We start from the raw sequence: 13,985 nt of genomic DNA, 5'->3' as shown, positions 1-13,985 counted from the left end.
CGTTGATCGGAGAGTCTAAAATGACCTCATTGGATAAATAAGCAGGAATATTGGGCATTGTAATAGCTTTCATATTTCCTCTTTTGGTTTTGGTACTTTTTCGTTTCCATTTTGAACGAATTTTTTGATAAACGCCTACTTTGGTCATTCCTTATGGTTTTTTCAAAATAAAATTAATACCTGATACATTTTCAGAGTCCAACAAACGATAGAAGGCTCATATATAAAAGTAGGAACATCATTTTAAATTGTAAACAGTAACGATTTATGACCTTACATAGGTCTGCATGCTTCGCCTTAATTACTTTTATGCTAGTAACACGTCTACCTGGATGAAACAAGAAAACATGCGGAAAACTTAAATACAATGAACCTCTTAACACACACCCGATGACTCGAATTCAAATGACGAAAATAACACCCAACACTTTAAACAAAATTTGATATTTAGTGCTAATAAAATAACATTCACACGCATTATTAGATGTTGGCGTAAAGCACAAAAAAATTACAATTAAAAGAAAAAGGAACTAAACATTTACAAGTAAGCTATGAGAATAATATCAACCATATTAATTACGAAAAACCACTTTTACTCAAAAGTACCATTAAAGAAAAACCATCAGAAAGAATATTACCCTCAACATTTAAACGACTCAATATTATCGTGTAAAACTCTATGCTTAAAACTAGCAGAACAACAATAACATCAATACAAAAAAATTTGATTAAATTGAAAGTGAAATTTTATATTGTTAGCTCGGAAGCCTCAAAAATTGCTAAGAATACAATAAGCATCTTAGACTGGAATTGGAGTAGTTTTCAACTAGCAATAATCGCGCATCCGCAAAGCGTCACGTGCAACGACAGCGCTCCTCCCGCAAGGATACACTTTTAGGAAAACTATGTACTAGACTGTGCACACCACGGTGCTTCCATGGGTGCATGTCGTGGTTGCATGTTTCAAAAATTAAAGGTTGCTGAGTTCACATTGTAAATTAGAAAAAAAAAAATGACACACAGAAAAACTGGTATGTTTATTTAAATGGAAATATCAAAATTAATTTCTGTTTCTTCTGAAAAAAAAAACCACACATCTATGATAGAGTGTTGTTAATTAGATCTTCCGTGACTTTTATGTCTGATTCTAAATAGAATAGCGAATGCGAAAAAAGAAATATTGAAGAAAGACACCAGTAAACAAGAAATTGTAGTGTACAACGTTCACGTACCCTTCTCATTCGGGGTAGGAGTGTCCTCGGGCCTTAAACGTTTAATATTTCGTTCTATATAATGAAAACGACATTCTCTCATAACGTGAGGTTTATCCCACGGGAAATCTTTTAACGTGCTATCTAGAAGACTGAATTGAAAAAAAAAATTACGAATAAGAACAAATAATTAAGACATAGGAATTTAATACAGTGATGATTGCATACGCTTCTCGAATAGTATCCATAGTTATTACACATTTCGTTTCAGGTGTAGCGTTGGCGGTGATTTTTTTAATTAAGGCCGACATTGTGACTTTTACTTTTAATTCGACAGCTAAGGCAAAATAATTAGCAACGGCAATGGGGAATTGTAAACAGGGTAAGCCACAATATTTTTTAATTTCATCCGTCGTAGCAGTTTGATCGTAAGAGGGCAAATACAGTACAGGTGGTTGCAGTTTTTCAAAAACCTTTCTATGTTATAAATTAATAAAAACCTTTATAAAAAAAAAATTAACTATTACTTCATATGATTTAATGGAAACATTAGGCAACTCCAAAAAATTGATCGAGAATCCGAAGGGTAAACATTCGTCGGTGTTGGAAATTTAACGAGCTGCGGTAATGGATATACTTTTCCTCCTAATAAGATCGTTAGATACGAGTTATGATCGCTGCAGATTTTTTGAAAAAGAAATTTATTATAACTCAACCTGTTAAAAGAAAAACATTTCTTGACTCTAAGGTTATTTTCATAATTGAAAGACTATTCTAAAATCATAGTACACACAAAAATGAAGCAAATATCATTACAAAACAAAACAAAAATTCTTCAATTACTACCTCTCTAGTTCGAAGCTCTTCCACATCGCGCATTATACCATGTTTTTCTAATAACGAGCGTGTTTCTAACATATGATCTTCTTTTTCTTTGCTAACAAAATTACGACATTTAATTACTCCTTGACTTAAACGTTTTGCACATAACTCATAATAAACGCTAGTAGTTGAAGGAACACTTTTCAAAAGATTATATAAACCAGAAAGTTCTGGCTTTTCTTCCCAAGGACGTTTGGCAAGATTGGATAAAACAACATCTTCTTGTCTATGGAACCAAAGCTCGTCTTCGTGACAAATGGCAGGCCTTGACAAACAAGATCGAAATAAAAGCTGAATAGGTATCTGGCGTAAAATTGTATTAAATTCTTTTTTCGCTTGTTCTATAACATAATTTTCTGATTCAACATCGTATGGAATGGAATTTTTTTTCGTACTGACAACATCAACCTTTTCCGTTGTGTTAGAATTTTCATTCGATAACGGTACAGTTTCAGTTTTGACTTCTGAGAACGTTGAGTTGACTGATTCATTTTTCGTTACACTATCTTGGTTAGGTTCATTTGTTTCCACGCAATTAGGTGGCGCAGAAATATTTTTATTAAAGTAGAAATCATCATGTAATAATGTTAACGCAGGAGGTTTTGAGAAAAAATTAGAACTCTCACGCAAAAACTCAAGGTTTTGAGGTTCCATTTATGCAGAGAAAAACTAATCCACTGTACCTTTCAGTCTAACAGTGTTTTCTATAGAAATGATCTTTCTTGATTGATTTTAAAACGATCGCAAAAACTATGTCTATTGACACTGTTAAAACATATGGTATTTTTTTTAACAAATTATTACGTTTCACAATTTTCACAATTTTTTTTGTATTTTTCACTGTAGATTATAAATTATTAACACATCAACAAATTGTTAAAAGTTTACGAGACGTTAATCGTTTTTTACGTCGTCCTATAGTAATCAATGATACTATGCTTTTTTTTTCATTTCACGCATTATATTAGGAAAATTTTAATGAAAATGTCCGCTTACATTTTCTTCAAAGAAAAGAAAATCTTGAGAAGTTACTGCAACAATCCAAGCCATTGAAACATACTAAATCCAAAGAAAAAATTAAAGTGAACGAGAAAATACGATTTTTTGGTAATCTTTATCTTATAATTTTAAATCCATTGTAAAATAACAATATTCAATTAAACTTACTTTTCAGAATATAAAAAAGTTAATCGGAAGCTTTGCCAAAAACGCTGTCGGCTTGTTCAACTTCTTGAATCATCTGAAAATAAATCTTCTAGTGAAGCTCTTTGTTTAACTGAAGAAATCGTTAATTTACAAAATGATCTTTTATATATACAACATTATCCCAAAAATAAACGCTATATTTCTATTTTTTTAAATCCAGGTAATTTTTTCCCATAACATATCGAAATTTTTTATTGTTTTTAGATAAAGCTTCATCTGAAATTGTAAGAATAAGGGAAAAAATTTTTAAAAAAATTTTAGAGAATGTAAGTCTTTTGTACTTTAACAATAAAGTGACCTGCTTTATTCAAGATACAAAAAGAACAAAAAACAAAGGAATACTCGACGTCACATGAAGGTATTTCAGGTTTTGCATTACTTTATTGAATAGAATTTCATCAGTTCATAGCAAAGATACTTTATTTTCTTTCGAGCCTATCGAGCCCACGGCTACAATTTCCAGTTTAACAAGCAAAACAATAGAAAACGTGACAGCGGGCTGCACTGATGACCATGAACAAAAAGAGTCATGTAAATCCAAAACAACCCACATATTTTTTGATTAGCATTCTTTATGTTTAATTTTTCTTTCTATACCAACTAAAAAAATCCTTTGAATGTTTAAAAAAAACAAACTTTATATACTTGCAAAAAATATTAACCTTTTTTTTAAACTTTCTAGTCATAGTATTTTTTAAGTTTAAAACAATTATGTATTTTTGAATTTAAATTTGTACAAATTTTCATATTTAAAAAAAATATTTACAGCTTCATAAATTTAAATAATAATATTTTTTATATTTAAAAAAAAAATTAATGATATCTTTAAAGTATAAAAAAAAACAATATCTTTTAAAATTCAAAATACTATAAATTTTTTTATTTAAACAAAAAATGTTTTATTTTCAGATTACCATTATAATTTTTTTAATGGACAATGTCGTTTTTTTTTCATGTTAAGAAAAAAAAATTTTTTTTTTTACATTTAATTTGTTTTTTGTTTTCCTTTGAATTGGGTACAATGGAGTTAAATTCGCTTGTAAAATTACGTCATAATTCTTGTCCAGGGATAACTTGATTCATATAAATAAAGGAATAAACGTATTTGGCTAAATGGGTTCCTTAAAAATTTACTTTTTTAAAATAATCTACAATATGTCTTATTAAAAAGCGTCAAGAGCGTTAAGAGATTTTTGAACAGAAGAAATTACAACAATATTATCCACTACCACTTTTAATTTCTGTGTTTTGGATAACAAGTTAAACGGCCAAATACATTTTACAAGTGAAGCACATTTTTCAACTACGATAATTTAAATTAAAAACACCTACTCTTGCCAAACATTAGAGACAAACATCTCGTGTAACATAATGTTAACAAGTCCGATTGATACTGTTTATAAGCGCAACATAAACCGGGTTTTCAAACAGTATTTACTTAAAAGAAATATGTCTTACATTAGCCGATGAGTTGAAGCATTGGTATTATTTTCATTAAATTACTTTGTAGTGTTTATAAATTTCTACCCAGTTTTTGAAAATAAAAAAGAGGCTCAATTTGTACTTTTATGCTGTCTTTTTTGTGCTGGAGTACATTATTTTTGACGACATTAAAAACGAAGTTGTCGTTTGATTCTAAAATTTTTACGTGGAGCTCGGGAGATAATCATTGAAACAAAGCCTATCTACTTTTATGTATGCCACACTGAGAAGAAGAAAAGTACAAAACCACGATACTGTAACCTTCAATTTTATGGAATTCCTTACATACAAGTGCTTAGTACAATGGCTCGCAACACACTGCAGGAATTAAATCGTATTTTGGTGTTTTGAAGAAGGAAAAAAAAAAAGAAAAAGGAACAAAAACGAGTTTGTTATTTGTTAGATTTCATTGATACCTTCTTTAGTAAGTTTGTATGTCTAAAAATTTCATTGTTTGTTCAACTACACGACAAAACAATAAAAATTCGTTTACTGAAATTGGAATTTTTTTTTTAAATCCGAAAATCCCTTCTGTTTTTTGGAAAGTGTGATTGGAAACATCTTAATAATTTCTATCAACTTGTTTATTAAATTTTTTAAAAAAATCAGTGTTGCTTAGCTTGATTTAAATGTCTTTTTCTTCTTAAAAAAATGCAAAGGATGCGTTATCAAAAACGTAAAACACTTAGGGTTGTTAATTGAAATTTTTACCATTTTACATCAACAAAAAGTCACAAATATATTAAGATTTTAAATAGGTTGACTGTGCTGCCTGGTGAAGATCATCAAAAGAAAATGGTAAACAATTTTCGGGATCCACGTACAAGTACAATTTTAAATCTGACACCGTTTTAAAATCATATAACTTTTACTTCTAAATAGAATTGGTTTAAAAAAAGTCACTTTTAAAACTGATTCTTTTCATTTAAATACCATGCTAAACGTAGAAGTGCCGAATTCTACGCTATCATTGTGACGAAACAAATTTTTGAATGGGTTTAAAGAAGTAATTAATTCCAACATTTTGCAATTGAACGTCCATGAATCGAGTTCCCTGGCGCGGTAATTTGATGCCTTGAATAGTGTTGAGATACAGTCTGCTGGTATAAAGTATGGCAATGAAATAGTTCAATCAAATAGTAACCGTGGTTCAATAAAAATTTTAAAAAAATAAAATATCCTAATGAGTTGTTGCTACTCTAAACAGTAAAAATTTACTCGGCCTGCAGTTCTTTTTAAAACACAAGTGAAGGCTAATCAATGACTAGTTGTCGCTTTTGCTATGAGTTATGAGCTCATACTTGTTTAATTACACATTACGATACATGTTATGCATATATGAAAGTAACGCATTAGTTGAAAAAAACAATAAAAGAGTAGTCGTTTCAACAAGAAAATATGTCTAGTACTTGACCCATAATACCATAGGAGAGAAACTGTCAGCTCTTGAATTTCAGTTCCCTAGTTATCTTTAATCAAGATACATTTTAAAGACATAAATGGATTACCCGTAGGATATCGTTTTGTTACCGTAAAAGAAAAATCAACAAATTTAATACTACAAAAAAAAATAATAAGCCTTTTAAATTGTGTTTTAAAAAAAATTATTTCTTAGCACCTAGTTCGATGTCGTACATCTCGCTCACATTCTTTTGAACATTATAACAAAGGATCATTCGTGACTCAAATGTAAGTAAAAATTAAACACAAACTGCATAAACTCGGATAGAGTTCAACTCACATTATTTGAAATGGAAGATCAAACAGTGAATCTTTTACATCAAAAACAACATATTCTTTACGTTTTTAAAAAAATCTGTTACTGTTGATTTGAATGATTTATAATGTGTTGGAGCGATGCTTGGAAAATTGAACTGAACTCTTCACATTTTCCACTACAGTTGTCAGTACTAAATCTAAAAAAAGAGCTTAGGAAACTCATCAACATACTTTGTAGACATACTCCTGGATGATCCACTGCTAATCAACTAGCACAACCAACTGTTTTTGGTTAAAGGAATTTCTCATCAAGAAATCAACACTCCAAATCCCCTCGTCTTGATCGATGTTATTAAAAAATATTTCTTAGTTTACATGAATGTGTGAGCAAAAAGCTTACTGTTTTTTTTGTATTAAGTATGCTAAAACTCTTTCTGATTTTACTATTGAATCATGCTGTAGACATTGAACTAGAGCTTTTAAACAGTCCGCTCATAAAACACTATAAGTATTTTTAAGAATACACATAATGCCGCTCGTTAAATTTCTCCTGCAGCCTCATGAACGCATCTTCGCAAACATGTCAAATTGTTAATAACAAAGGAAAATATTTGGATTGAATAATAGGGCAATAATTATTTTTTAAGAAAAAGTTGACTTTTTGTGTTTACTAGTCGACACGACGACAAAAGACGTCATTTAATTGTTATTGAAGAAAACTGAGAAATAAACTATTAACTTCGTAACCCATCAACACCGATGGTTGAAAATAAAGCCATACAATTTCCGTTCTAAGGGATAAGTTTTATGGCACGACAATAACGACGCCCAGTTGAATAAGATGAGCAATCTGCCAGCTTAAAAACAACAAGGAATAATCTCAGCGTTAATAAGAAATAAATGATGATAAGTGAACGTACTTTGAAATCGAAGGAACTACTTTCTTTAGCGAAATCATAATCAGCATTGACCAAGTATTTTCCTAGAATTTATTTTTTAATTATGAAAGGCTAACAAGAAATCTATTTACTCAAACACTCCATTTCACCACATTCGGTCCAACAAGAATCTCCGTCTTTCATAGATTTCGGTTGGAAAGTTGAACACAACTAAATTTATTGGTCAATTATACACATTCATTCAAAATCCGAAAATACCTGTATTGATCTTGGTCTCATAATACATAAGTAGCGAATGGTGTTTGAGTTACACCCTTTATCTCCTGGATATGTTGAAAAATCATAGGACGGTGTTGCTTCTGCTCGCCACGATGCAACTGACTGATCACAAATTGTCATTTTTGATGTGCCATCTAGACACAATAAGAATCGTTGACCAATGCCAAGTGTTAATCTTACCATTGCAGACACCCCAACAAGCGTCATTTTCTTTTAAAGATTCAGGTGCCACTGCTTCGCATAAAAACGTTTCCGAATCTCTCTGTACTTGACAAGAATGAATTTTTATTGTAAATTTTCGTAATCTTTACATGTTTTTAAACGGATAGATTTAACTTGTTGTAACAATTCATAAGAATAAAAAATAATGCAAAAGAAAAAAAATCTATACGAAAAAACAAGCATCAGTGTGATTGTGATAAAAAAATTGTATGCCGGGAGTTGTTCCATTATTATATTAATTTTTTTAATTTAACACTACAATTGTTCTTTTAAATACTTTGTCATTTCTTATATAAAAAAAAGAAAAATTTCTTCTTTTTCAACGGAGATTGAGTTGTTATGTTTTTCTTATGTTTTCGTGAAAATTCATGAAACGACGTGAGTTACATAGTCAGAACTTTCAATATTGACCACGTATATAACTGATCCAGATTGGTGACCTAAAAAAAAATATTTTGGATAGACGAAACTTTGTTAAAAAGATAAAGAGTGTTTTAAATTAAAAAAATTATCTTATAATGTCGACTAGTCTGAGTGGAATTAATAATTTGAAAAAAATAAAAAATGTACCTCAACGAAAAGAAGACGTGACGGTAGTGAAACCAGTCATTTTAGGGACTTATGCTTTTATGCTAACGGAACAGGTATGCGTGCATACAAAACGCGGAAAATCTTTGTTATACCAATTTGGGATTATTTTCTTTTTCCTTAAATGAAAAGGAAATAGCTCGACGAAGAAATCGTAATGATAATGCCACACATCGTTGGTATTGCACCCTGCGTTCTTCAACATGCGAAGATACCTCTTATTTTATTCGCAAAGTTGTTTTTAATCTTCATTCAAGCTTTATCAATCCTCAACGAAGTACATTGATTCCATTTACCATTTGACTCTAGTCTTTGTCTTTTATAGCTTTTGAAAAACCTCCCTATGAATTTAATGAAGTAGGGTGGGGTGAGTTTGAAATCGTTTGTAAAATTTATTTCCTTGATCCAAATGAGCGACCTGTAGAACTACGTCACTGGTTAAGGGTAAAATTTAATAGCATAAAAATCTCATTAAAATTGACAGGATAAAATTTTCGTGAAACATTATAAGTGTAGATCACGTATCCGATAGGTTTGCTTTCTTTTGTAGTTGTATCCGAGCGATCTTCACACTCTGTATCCCACTCCAACAGAAGTGAATCCTGGTGCATGCGTGGCAACCGAGGTAACCGTAACAGTGCAGCATGAATAGATAAAGTTGCTTTTATAGATTTACGATGAAATTTATTTCAATAGTCCATATGAACCTTTTTACAACATTCTCATGACGGGTCCTTTAAAACCGAAAATTCAATATGAAATGGCACCCAACTGTATGTTGTATAAAGGCTTAACTTGTATTAATTTTTTTGACAGTTTTGAAAACGAATAATCAAGATAAATATTTAGCTTCGCTCCTCTCAGCTATTTCAACTGTCAACCAAGCAATTGAAGAAGGAACAAGCAAGGCAACCACTTTGACATTAGAAGTCGGTTATAAATTTTACTCAGTTATCAATTCTATTGCCAATTTGTAGATTAATCAGCTTAAAGAATCGTATTACGCTAAGCATGATGATAAAGCTTTAATGATTGTCAATAAAGAAAAACAAAATTTTTCCTGAGCATATTCAGCTTTGTAATGTATTATAGAGGAAACAAAAATGAAAAAACAAGACAAGCACTTTAATTGTTTTTCTGAATTGTTTTTTCTTTATAAAGGTGATTTAAACAGACGAAATGACTATCACAATTACAAGATTGTGTTTTTCGTTTTATAAATTAGTTGATAAAGCAAAAATGGATCCTTCATTATTAACGAAAACAAAAGGAAGGGTTTTCTCGTTATTTGTTTGACTTTGATTCGATACAAGTACACCATACATGGATACCTATAGTAATTAAAAAAAAAAAACCATGTCATTGTTTTGTCAATCGTTGTAATGACCTTTATGACATTAACGCGTTGAATCGATTGAAGGCACCAAAGTTCAAGTATGCCTTGTAATGGTGCATAGAGAACAATGTACAATTGATCATTCCGTTTTATCCATGCAACTTGAGCAAACCGATACCCTTTCCACATATAGACAAGTTGCATGGATGGAAGGTGTAAAAAAAGAACCTAGAAGACAAAAAAAATAAAATGTAGTGACATCTCACTAACTGTTGTGCACTGATATGATCCGACATACTCTTCCGAAATTATCCGTTGCTAAAGCCAAATGGTTATTATAAGGACATCGGAACAATCGTATTCCTCTTCGATCGTGATCTATTCGAGTTTTGAAAGGGTAAAGAAACACCGGTTTAAGATGAATATTTGAAGATACTGTTAATTCATCAGTGTTGTCAAAGTGAGGTATGGTTGTTAACCGACATGCCTCGGTCATTCCAACATTTAGTGGAACGATGTTTGTTGGGATATTTTCATGGCTAAAAATTGCACTGTGGATACAAAAAACCAAACATACTATATTTCAGTAAACACACAAGTCATTCGAATATGACGGTCCAAGTGAATGTTTTTCTACATGGCCGAACAAACGGGATGAGAAGGGTTTTACAAAAGAGAAAACACTTGATGTAGCTTTGAGTCCTAAAGTCACTCCTTTAAAGACATGTGGACTTTTTTTACTATTGAAATTTTCACTCGCTTTCGCATTGGGCACATTTTTATCACCGAAATTTCGTTTGTCTCGATGAAATCCTGTTTCTTCGTTTTGCGGCGGTCTCGTCGTCATTTGATACAAAAAAACATCGTTTGATAAAATGCAAAAGATAAGTGAAAAATCTTCATTAAAGAACTATGTCACATCATGGAATATCATGGGTGATTTTGAATTCACTAACGTTACATTTTTTAAACCATAAGCAACACTCTTCCTTAAATTAAATAGAAAAATATTTTTTTTTTCTTTTTCAAAGTCCGAGAGATCCTTACATTCTTTTTTCCAAGTTTGATCTATGAAAACATTAAAAAATTACCTTTTGAAAATGTTTGATTCATTAAATAAATCCTTTTATGTTTCTACATGGTTGAGCGTGGCATCTTGTAGGAGACGGATCTTGTACAGTCTCTTTATAATTCTTCAATTCTTGGATATCATTTTTATCACTGGTATGAATATCCAATGCAGACAATTCGGGTAGCACACACGAATTTTTTTCACTTGGTACTGACGCAAGGCAATCGAATGTATGACACTCAAAACGGGGTAAGACAGCATAATCGATTGTATCAGTAGGTAATCTAAAAAATCCATTGAATACGTTAGCAATGGCGAGATTCATATTACATGTAAATATAAAAAGAAATTGGATATATCGACACCATTTGATTTTTTTTTAAATAATTGTGAAAATCAATTAAAGATACCTGAAATCAATTGTGATATGTTAAGCGCACTCTTTTCGTAGCTTACTCCTAAGACAATATTTTTTGAACCATCGTTGGAGCCAGATGGATGACGCTTCGTGTCTTGCTTTGTTGAGAAATGTATCAGTAAACATCCCGGTTTATTATTTGATTGATAAGTCTGTGTTTGTCTTATTAAAGAAAGTGATTTATCAAAAGTGAAAGATGAAATAGATAAGTTTCTTTTCAGTTCAAAACAAGGCAAAAATCCTGTATAATACAATGTCTTCCAATCGTATATTGAAATGCGACCACTGTTACAATGTTGGGGGCATCCAATAATCAATTTCCATTAAAAAAATAATTTTTTTTTACCTTTCAAAGCCTAACAATAAGTACAATTTTTGCGTTTTGTCCCCACCCTTTTGGTTCATCAACAAAGGGATATAGGTCTTTAGTCAACAAGGAAATGAGTGTTTTTCTCCTTTATTCAAACTAAAGCTATTTTATTACCATTGCTACAACATACGAATTTTCATTTAAGAAGACAATGTTCGTGGATTGTTCTTAAAAAAAAAGTGCATTTAAACAGAAAAAAAAGAAATTCAGTATTACTTGAAGAATTTTCAGCACGCCATCGAAACTGTTGAATCTTTGCTTCATCACACGAAATGGCCAGATAATGCTCCAAATGGTTTCCAACTCCAATAGGATTTGTAAGGCAAAACAAAAAACGTTGGTTGTTGGTTACAAAGTGAAATCACCATAAGGCATACCTCGTTGAGAATCGTGAGCAACTAGAATGTTACCATGAGATGCCGTTGTTTCTTCACTTAGGGTACAGTCTTCACATGAAAACAAATATTGTAACTTGAAGAAATTTTCTTTCTCGACAGAACACATTTTTTAAAGCTAAAAAAATTATATTTTTAAATAGTGAAGAGTAGGACGTTCGTAACAGAAACGCGCCTTGTGAACTTCAAAATGCTGGTGTTTTTTACAATGTAAAAAGTCACACTTTAAAAACTTTACTAAATTTTTTTCTTAAAAAAACAAAACACTGTGATACCTTATTCTAAATATTTTAAAAATTAAAAAACCAAAGGGCTTATTAAAAAAAAGTTTTTTGTCTTATGGTCATGTTGAACTAGTGAAACTCTCCACATCATCTTAACTATGGGTTAAAAAACTGGTAAAAAATGGATTGGATGCATCGGTGCCTTTTCGTTCATTTGTCGTTTCCAAGTCTTGTCATTGTCCTCGAGCGTGTGACTATCTCGTTTCTTGTCAGTATTTATTTCTAAAAACAAGGCATAGGAGAGTGATCAACTTATTTGTCTTGTTTCTCACGGATACCATTGGACGTCTCTCGCAGTGCTCGTGTGTTTTGTTCAACAAGTACAACATTCATAGTTTGTGAATTCATGACTGTATCATTTTTTCTTTCTTCATTTCTTAAATGTTTTTCCCGTGTTTCTGGATTACTTAGTATGAATAAATTCATGAATTTTCCCTGAGAGGAACTGTCCGTTTTGTTGGTTTCATTCCATGTTGAGGGTAAATAATGATTTGGTTGCACTACAAATGTAAACGTTTTGGAATGATTCCAATCGATTTCATTTGTAGTGTTGTTTTTTTCTTTTGTAGTATCAATGCTTTGTGCCTTTTGATGCTGGTTTGAATCAACGTTAAAAGGATTTGGGGAAAATACATTTTCAAAATGCTTCCTGTCTTTTTCATATAGTTTGGCATCTTCTTCTAATTTGTTGCTTAGTAAACAAGACAGTGATATAGACGCATTTTTGTTCCGTGAAAAATTAACCTCATCACTTTTATTTCTCATATTAACTTCTTTTGTCACGAGAATATCATATACACGTTCGATTAATTTGAGAGGGTCAATAGGTTGAGTATAAAATAATTCTTCATGCTCGTAAGTACTCGGAAAGGCAATTTGTAAGAAAGCCAAAAAAGCATTGCTAATACCTAGCTGCATCTCAAGCGGTATGCGTATCAATGAATGAAAAGGTGACGATTGACTTGAATCATGTGTTGAATGCATTGAAGATGCATCGCGGAGCAATTTCCCTAAAGCGTTTAAATAGGATGAAGTGTCTGGATTTTCGAAATGACGGAACAAATAAATAAGGGATGGATTAATCATGGCAAGACTACTTAAAGTTGTATGTAAGTTATTTTTTGAATACGCTATCAACTTATTTTCTTCTGGTAAAGTAAAAGAATAATCATGACCCTTCATATCCAATATAGCTTCTCTTAAAAGCCTGTAAGGGACTAATAAAACAGCACATGGGAGGAGTGTATCTAAATTTTTTGACGATAACCGATTTAAATTTTCTCTTAGCACTTCAAACTCTTCTGAAAATATATGATGTTGGTTATTCGTCGATGTGCCTTCTTTCGATAAAGGGAATACACTTTGTTGTGGTTGTTTATACTGTATCAAATTGCTGATGACCCCGTCTATAAACCATTGAAAAATGTGATCTGTCGGGAGTGCTGACTTTAAAAAGGATGGATTAACCATATTTTTTTTTGGAAGGTTAGAAAAATAATCAGTTTTATCTAAAAAGCCTGTTTTTATATTATTTAAGACTATAGGAGGGGTAAGAGATGCTAAGGCTTTGAAACCTGGTAAAATGTCTTGAAACAAATTGAGAACATGTTCGTTTGTTGAAA

The 13,985-nt window shown here is 31.3% G+C and overlaps 5 protein-coding genes and 1 non-coding gene across 12 annotated transcripts; 2 read left to right on the top strand and 4 right to left on the bottom strand.

The window, feature by feature from the left end:
- Positions 1–683: 683 nt before the first annotated feature.
- LOC128882679 (uncharacterized) lies at positions 684–2,867 on the bottom strand. Of its 3 annotated transcripts, none has more exons than XR_008458499.1 (6): positions 2,058–2,867; positions 1,928–1,985; positions 1,739–1,856; positions 1,424–1,688; positions 1,233–1,363; positions 684–1,147 (listed from the first exon to the last, which is right to left on the bottom strand). XR_008458499.1 is itself a non-coding variant. In XM_054134393.1 (6 exons), the coding sequence occupies exons 1-6, from the start codon at positions 2,745–2,747 to the stop codon at positions 1,098–1,100; spliced, it is 1,296 nt and encodes a 431-aa protein (XP_053990368.1). In that variant the 5' UTR covers positions 2,748–2,867; the 3' UTR covers positions 686–1,097. The 3 variants fall into 3 exon arrangements, 2 of the variants coding, with proteins under 2 accessions (XP_053990368.1, XP_053990369.1); XM_054134393.1 differs by having other exon boundaries at positions 686–1,147; positions 1,440–1,688; XM_054134394.1 differs by having other exon boundaries at positions 686–1,076; positions 1,440–1,688.
- LOC128882697 (U4 spliceosomal RNA) lies at positions 758–888 on the bottom strand. The gene has a single exon (XR_008458507.1). It is a non-coding gene; the product is annotated as a U4 spliceosomal RNA (small nuclear RNA).
- On the top strand, positions 2,755–3,949 carry LOC128882681 (uncharacterized). Its single transcript, XM_054134398.1, has 7 exons — positions 2,755–2,873; positions 2,940–3,013; positions 3,062–3,200; positions 3,268–3,459; positions 3,504–3,565; positions 3,612–3,657; positions 3,702–3,949. Exons 1-7 carry the CDS (start codon positions 2,846–2,848, stop codon positions 3,863–3,865), a joined length of 705 nt encoding a protein of 234 aa, XP_053990373.1. The 5' UTR covers positions 2,755–2,845; the 3' UTR covers positions 3,866–3,949.
- Positions 3,950–6,147: 2,198 nt separating this feature from the next.
- On the bottom strand, positions 6,148–8,161 carry LOC128882685 (uncharacterized). 3 transcript variants are annotated; one of them, XM_054134407.1, is made up of 7 exons: positions 7,990–8,161; positions 7,859–7,945; positions 7,658–7,812; positions 7,531–7,609; positions 7,421–7,482; positions 6,290–7,357; positions 6,148–6,242 (listed from the first exon to the last, which is right to left on the bottom strand). In XM_054134407.1, exons 1-6 carry the CDS (start codon positions 8,126–8,128, stop codon positions 7,292–7,294), a joined length of 588 nt encoding a protein of 195 aa, XP_053990382.1. In that variant the 5' UTR covers positions 8,129–8,161; the 3' UTR covers positions 6,148–6,242; positions 6,290–7,291. The 3 variants fall into 3 exon arrangements, 2 of the variants coding, with proteins under 2 accessions (XP_053990382.1, XP_053990383.1); XM_054134408.1 differs by having other exon boundaries at positions 7,658–7,780; positions 7,859–8,158; XR_008458502.1 differs by lacking the exon at positions 6,148–6,242 and having other exon boundaries at positions 6,300–7,357; positions 7,859–7,940; positions 7,990–8,157.
- Positions 8,154–9,829, top strand: LOC128882684 (YEATS domain-containing protein 4-like). Of its 2 annotated transcripts, XR_008458501.1 has the most exons (8): positions 8,154–8,544; positions 8,621–8,765; positions 8,814–8,932; positions 9,039–9,113; positions 9,159–9,261; positions 9,305–9,417; positions 9,466–9,649; positions 9,714–9,829. XR_008458501.1 is itself a non-coding variant. In XM_054134406.1 (7 exons), the coding sequence occupies exons 1-7, from the start codon at positions 8,419–8,421 to the stop codon at positions 9,550–9,552; spliced, it is 768 nt and encodes a 255-aa protein (XP_053990381.1). In that variant the 5' UTR covers positions 8,154–8,418; the 3' UTR covers positions 9,553–9,704. The 2 variants fall into 2 exon arrangements, 1 of the variants encoding a protein (XP_053990381.1); XM_054134406.1 differs by lacking the exon at positions 9,714–9,829 and having other exon boundaries at positions 9,466–9,704.
- LOC128882683 (uncharacterized) lies at positions 9,556–12,193 on the bottom strand. Of its 2 annotated transcripts, XM_054134405.1 has the most exons (13): positions 12,062–12,193; positions 11,901–11,987; positions 11,799–11,851; positions 11,661–11,737; positions 11,353–11,599; positions 11,227–11,306; positions 10,963–11,180; positions 10,786–10,892; positions 10,421–10,734; positions 10,308–10,363; positions 10,123–10,259; positions 9,876–10,052; positions 9,556–9,819 (listed from the first exon to the last, which is right to left on the bottom strand). In XM_054134405.1, exons 1-13 carry the CDS (start codon positions 12,186–12,188, stop codon positions 9,703–9,705), a joined length of 1,797 nt encoding a protein of 598 aa, XP_053990380.1. In that variant the 5' UTR covers positions 12,189–12,193; the 3' UTR covers positions 9,556–9,702. The 2 variants fall into 2 exon arrangements, with proteins under 2 accessions (XP_053990380.1, XP_053990379.1); XM_054134404.1 differs by having other exon boundaries at positions 10,123–10,363.
- Positions 12,194–13,985: the final 1,792 nt, after the last annotated feature.

This window comes from Hylaeus volcanicus, unplaced genomic scaffold (genome assembly GCF_026283585.1).
Source record: "Hylaeus volcanicus isolate JK05 unplaced genomic scaffold, UHH_iyHylVolc1.0_haploid 12126, whole genome shotgun sequence".
NCBI classification, from domain to species: domain Eukaryota; kingdom Metazoa; phylum Arthropoda; class Insecta; order Hymenoptera; family Colletidae; genus Hylaeus; species Hylaeus volcanicus.
This window is presented reverse-complemented; position numbering and strand designations above follow the sequence as displayed.

Bases quoted from the DNA above. Each gene is read 5' to 3' on its own strand.
- LOC128882679 (XM_054134393.1), bottom strand. From the start codon at position 2,747: ATGGAACCTCAAAACCTTGAGTTTTTGCGTGAGAGTTCTAATTTTTTC. The intron at 1,364-1,439 runs GTATGCAATCAT...TTTTCAATTCAG, and splicing joins ATGGATACTATTCGAGAAGC to TCTTCTAGATAGCACGTTAA. The intron at 1,148-1,232 runs GTACGTGAACGT...TATTCTATTTAG, and splicing joins TCCTACCCCGAATGAGAAGG to AATCAGACATAAAAGTCACG.
- LOC128882681 (XM_054134398.1), top strand. From the start codon at position 2,846: ATGTCTATTGACACTGTTAAAACATATG. The intron at 3,201-3,267 runs GTAATCTTTATC...CTTACTTTTCAG, and splicing joins CGAGAAAATACGATTTTTTG to AATATAAAAAAGTTAATCGG. The intron at 3,566-3,611 runs GTAAGTCTTTTG...GCTTTATTCAAG, and splicing joins TTAAAAAAATTTTAGAGAAT to ATACAAAAAGAACAAAAAAC.
- LOC128882685 (XM_054134407.1), bottom strand. From the start codon at position 8,128: ATGGAACAACTCCCGGCATACAATTTTTTTATCACAATCACACTGATG. The intron at 7,813-7,858 runs GTAAGATTAACA...TATTGTGTCTAG, and splicing joins TTGTTGGGGTGTCTGCAATG to ATGGCACATCAAAAATGACA. The intron at 7,358-7,420 runs GTACGTTCACTT...GTTGTTTTTAAG, and splicing joins GTAGTTCCTTCGATTTCAAA to CTGGCAGATTGCTCATCTTA.
- LOC128882684 (XM_054134406.1), top strand. From the start codon at position 8,419: ATGTCGACTAGTCTGAGTGGAATTAATAATTTGAAAAAAATAAAAAAT. The intron at 8,545-8,620 runs GTATGCGTGCAT...TTAAATGAAAAG, and splicing joins CTTTTATGCTAACGGAACAG to GAAATAGCTCGACGAAGAAA. The intron at 8,766-8,813 runs GTACATTGATTC...TGTCTTTTATAG, and splicing joins CTTTATCAATCCTCAACGAA to CTTTTGAAAAACCTCCCTAT.
- LOC128882683 (XM_054134404.1), bottom strand. From the start codon at position 12,188: ATGTGTTCTGTCGAGAAAGAAAATTTCTTCAAGTTACAATATTTGTTT. The intron at 11,988-12,061 runs GTATGCCTTATG...ATCCTATTGGAG, and splicing joins TGCTCACGATTCTCAACGAG to TTGGAAACCATTTGGAGCAT. The intron at 11,600-11,660 runs GTAAAAAAAAAT...ACATTGTAACAG, and splicing joins TTATTGTTAGGCTTTGAAAG to TGGTCGCATTTCAATATACG.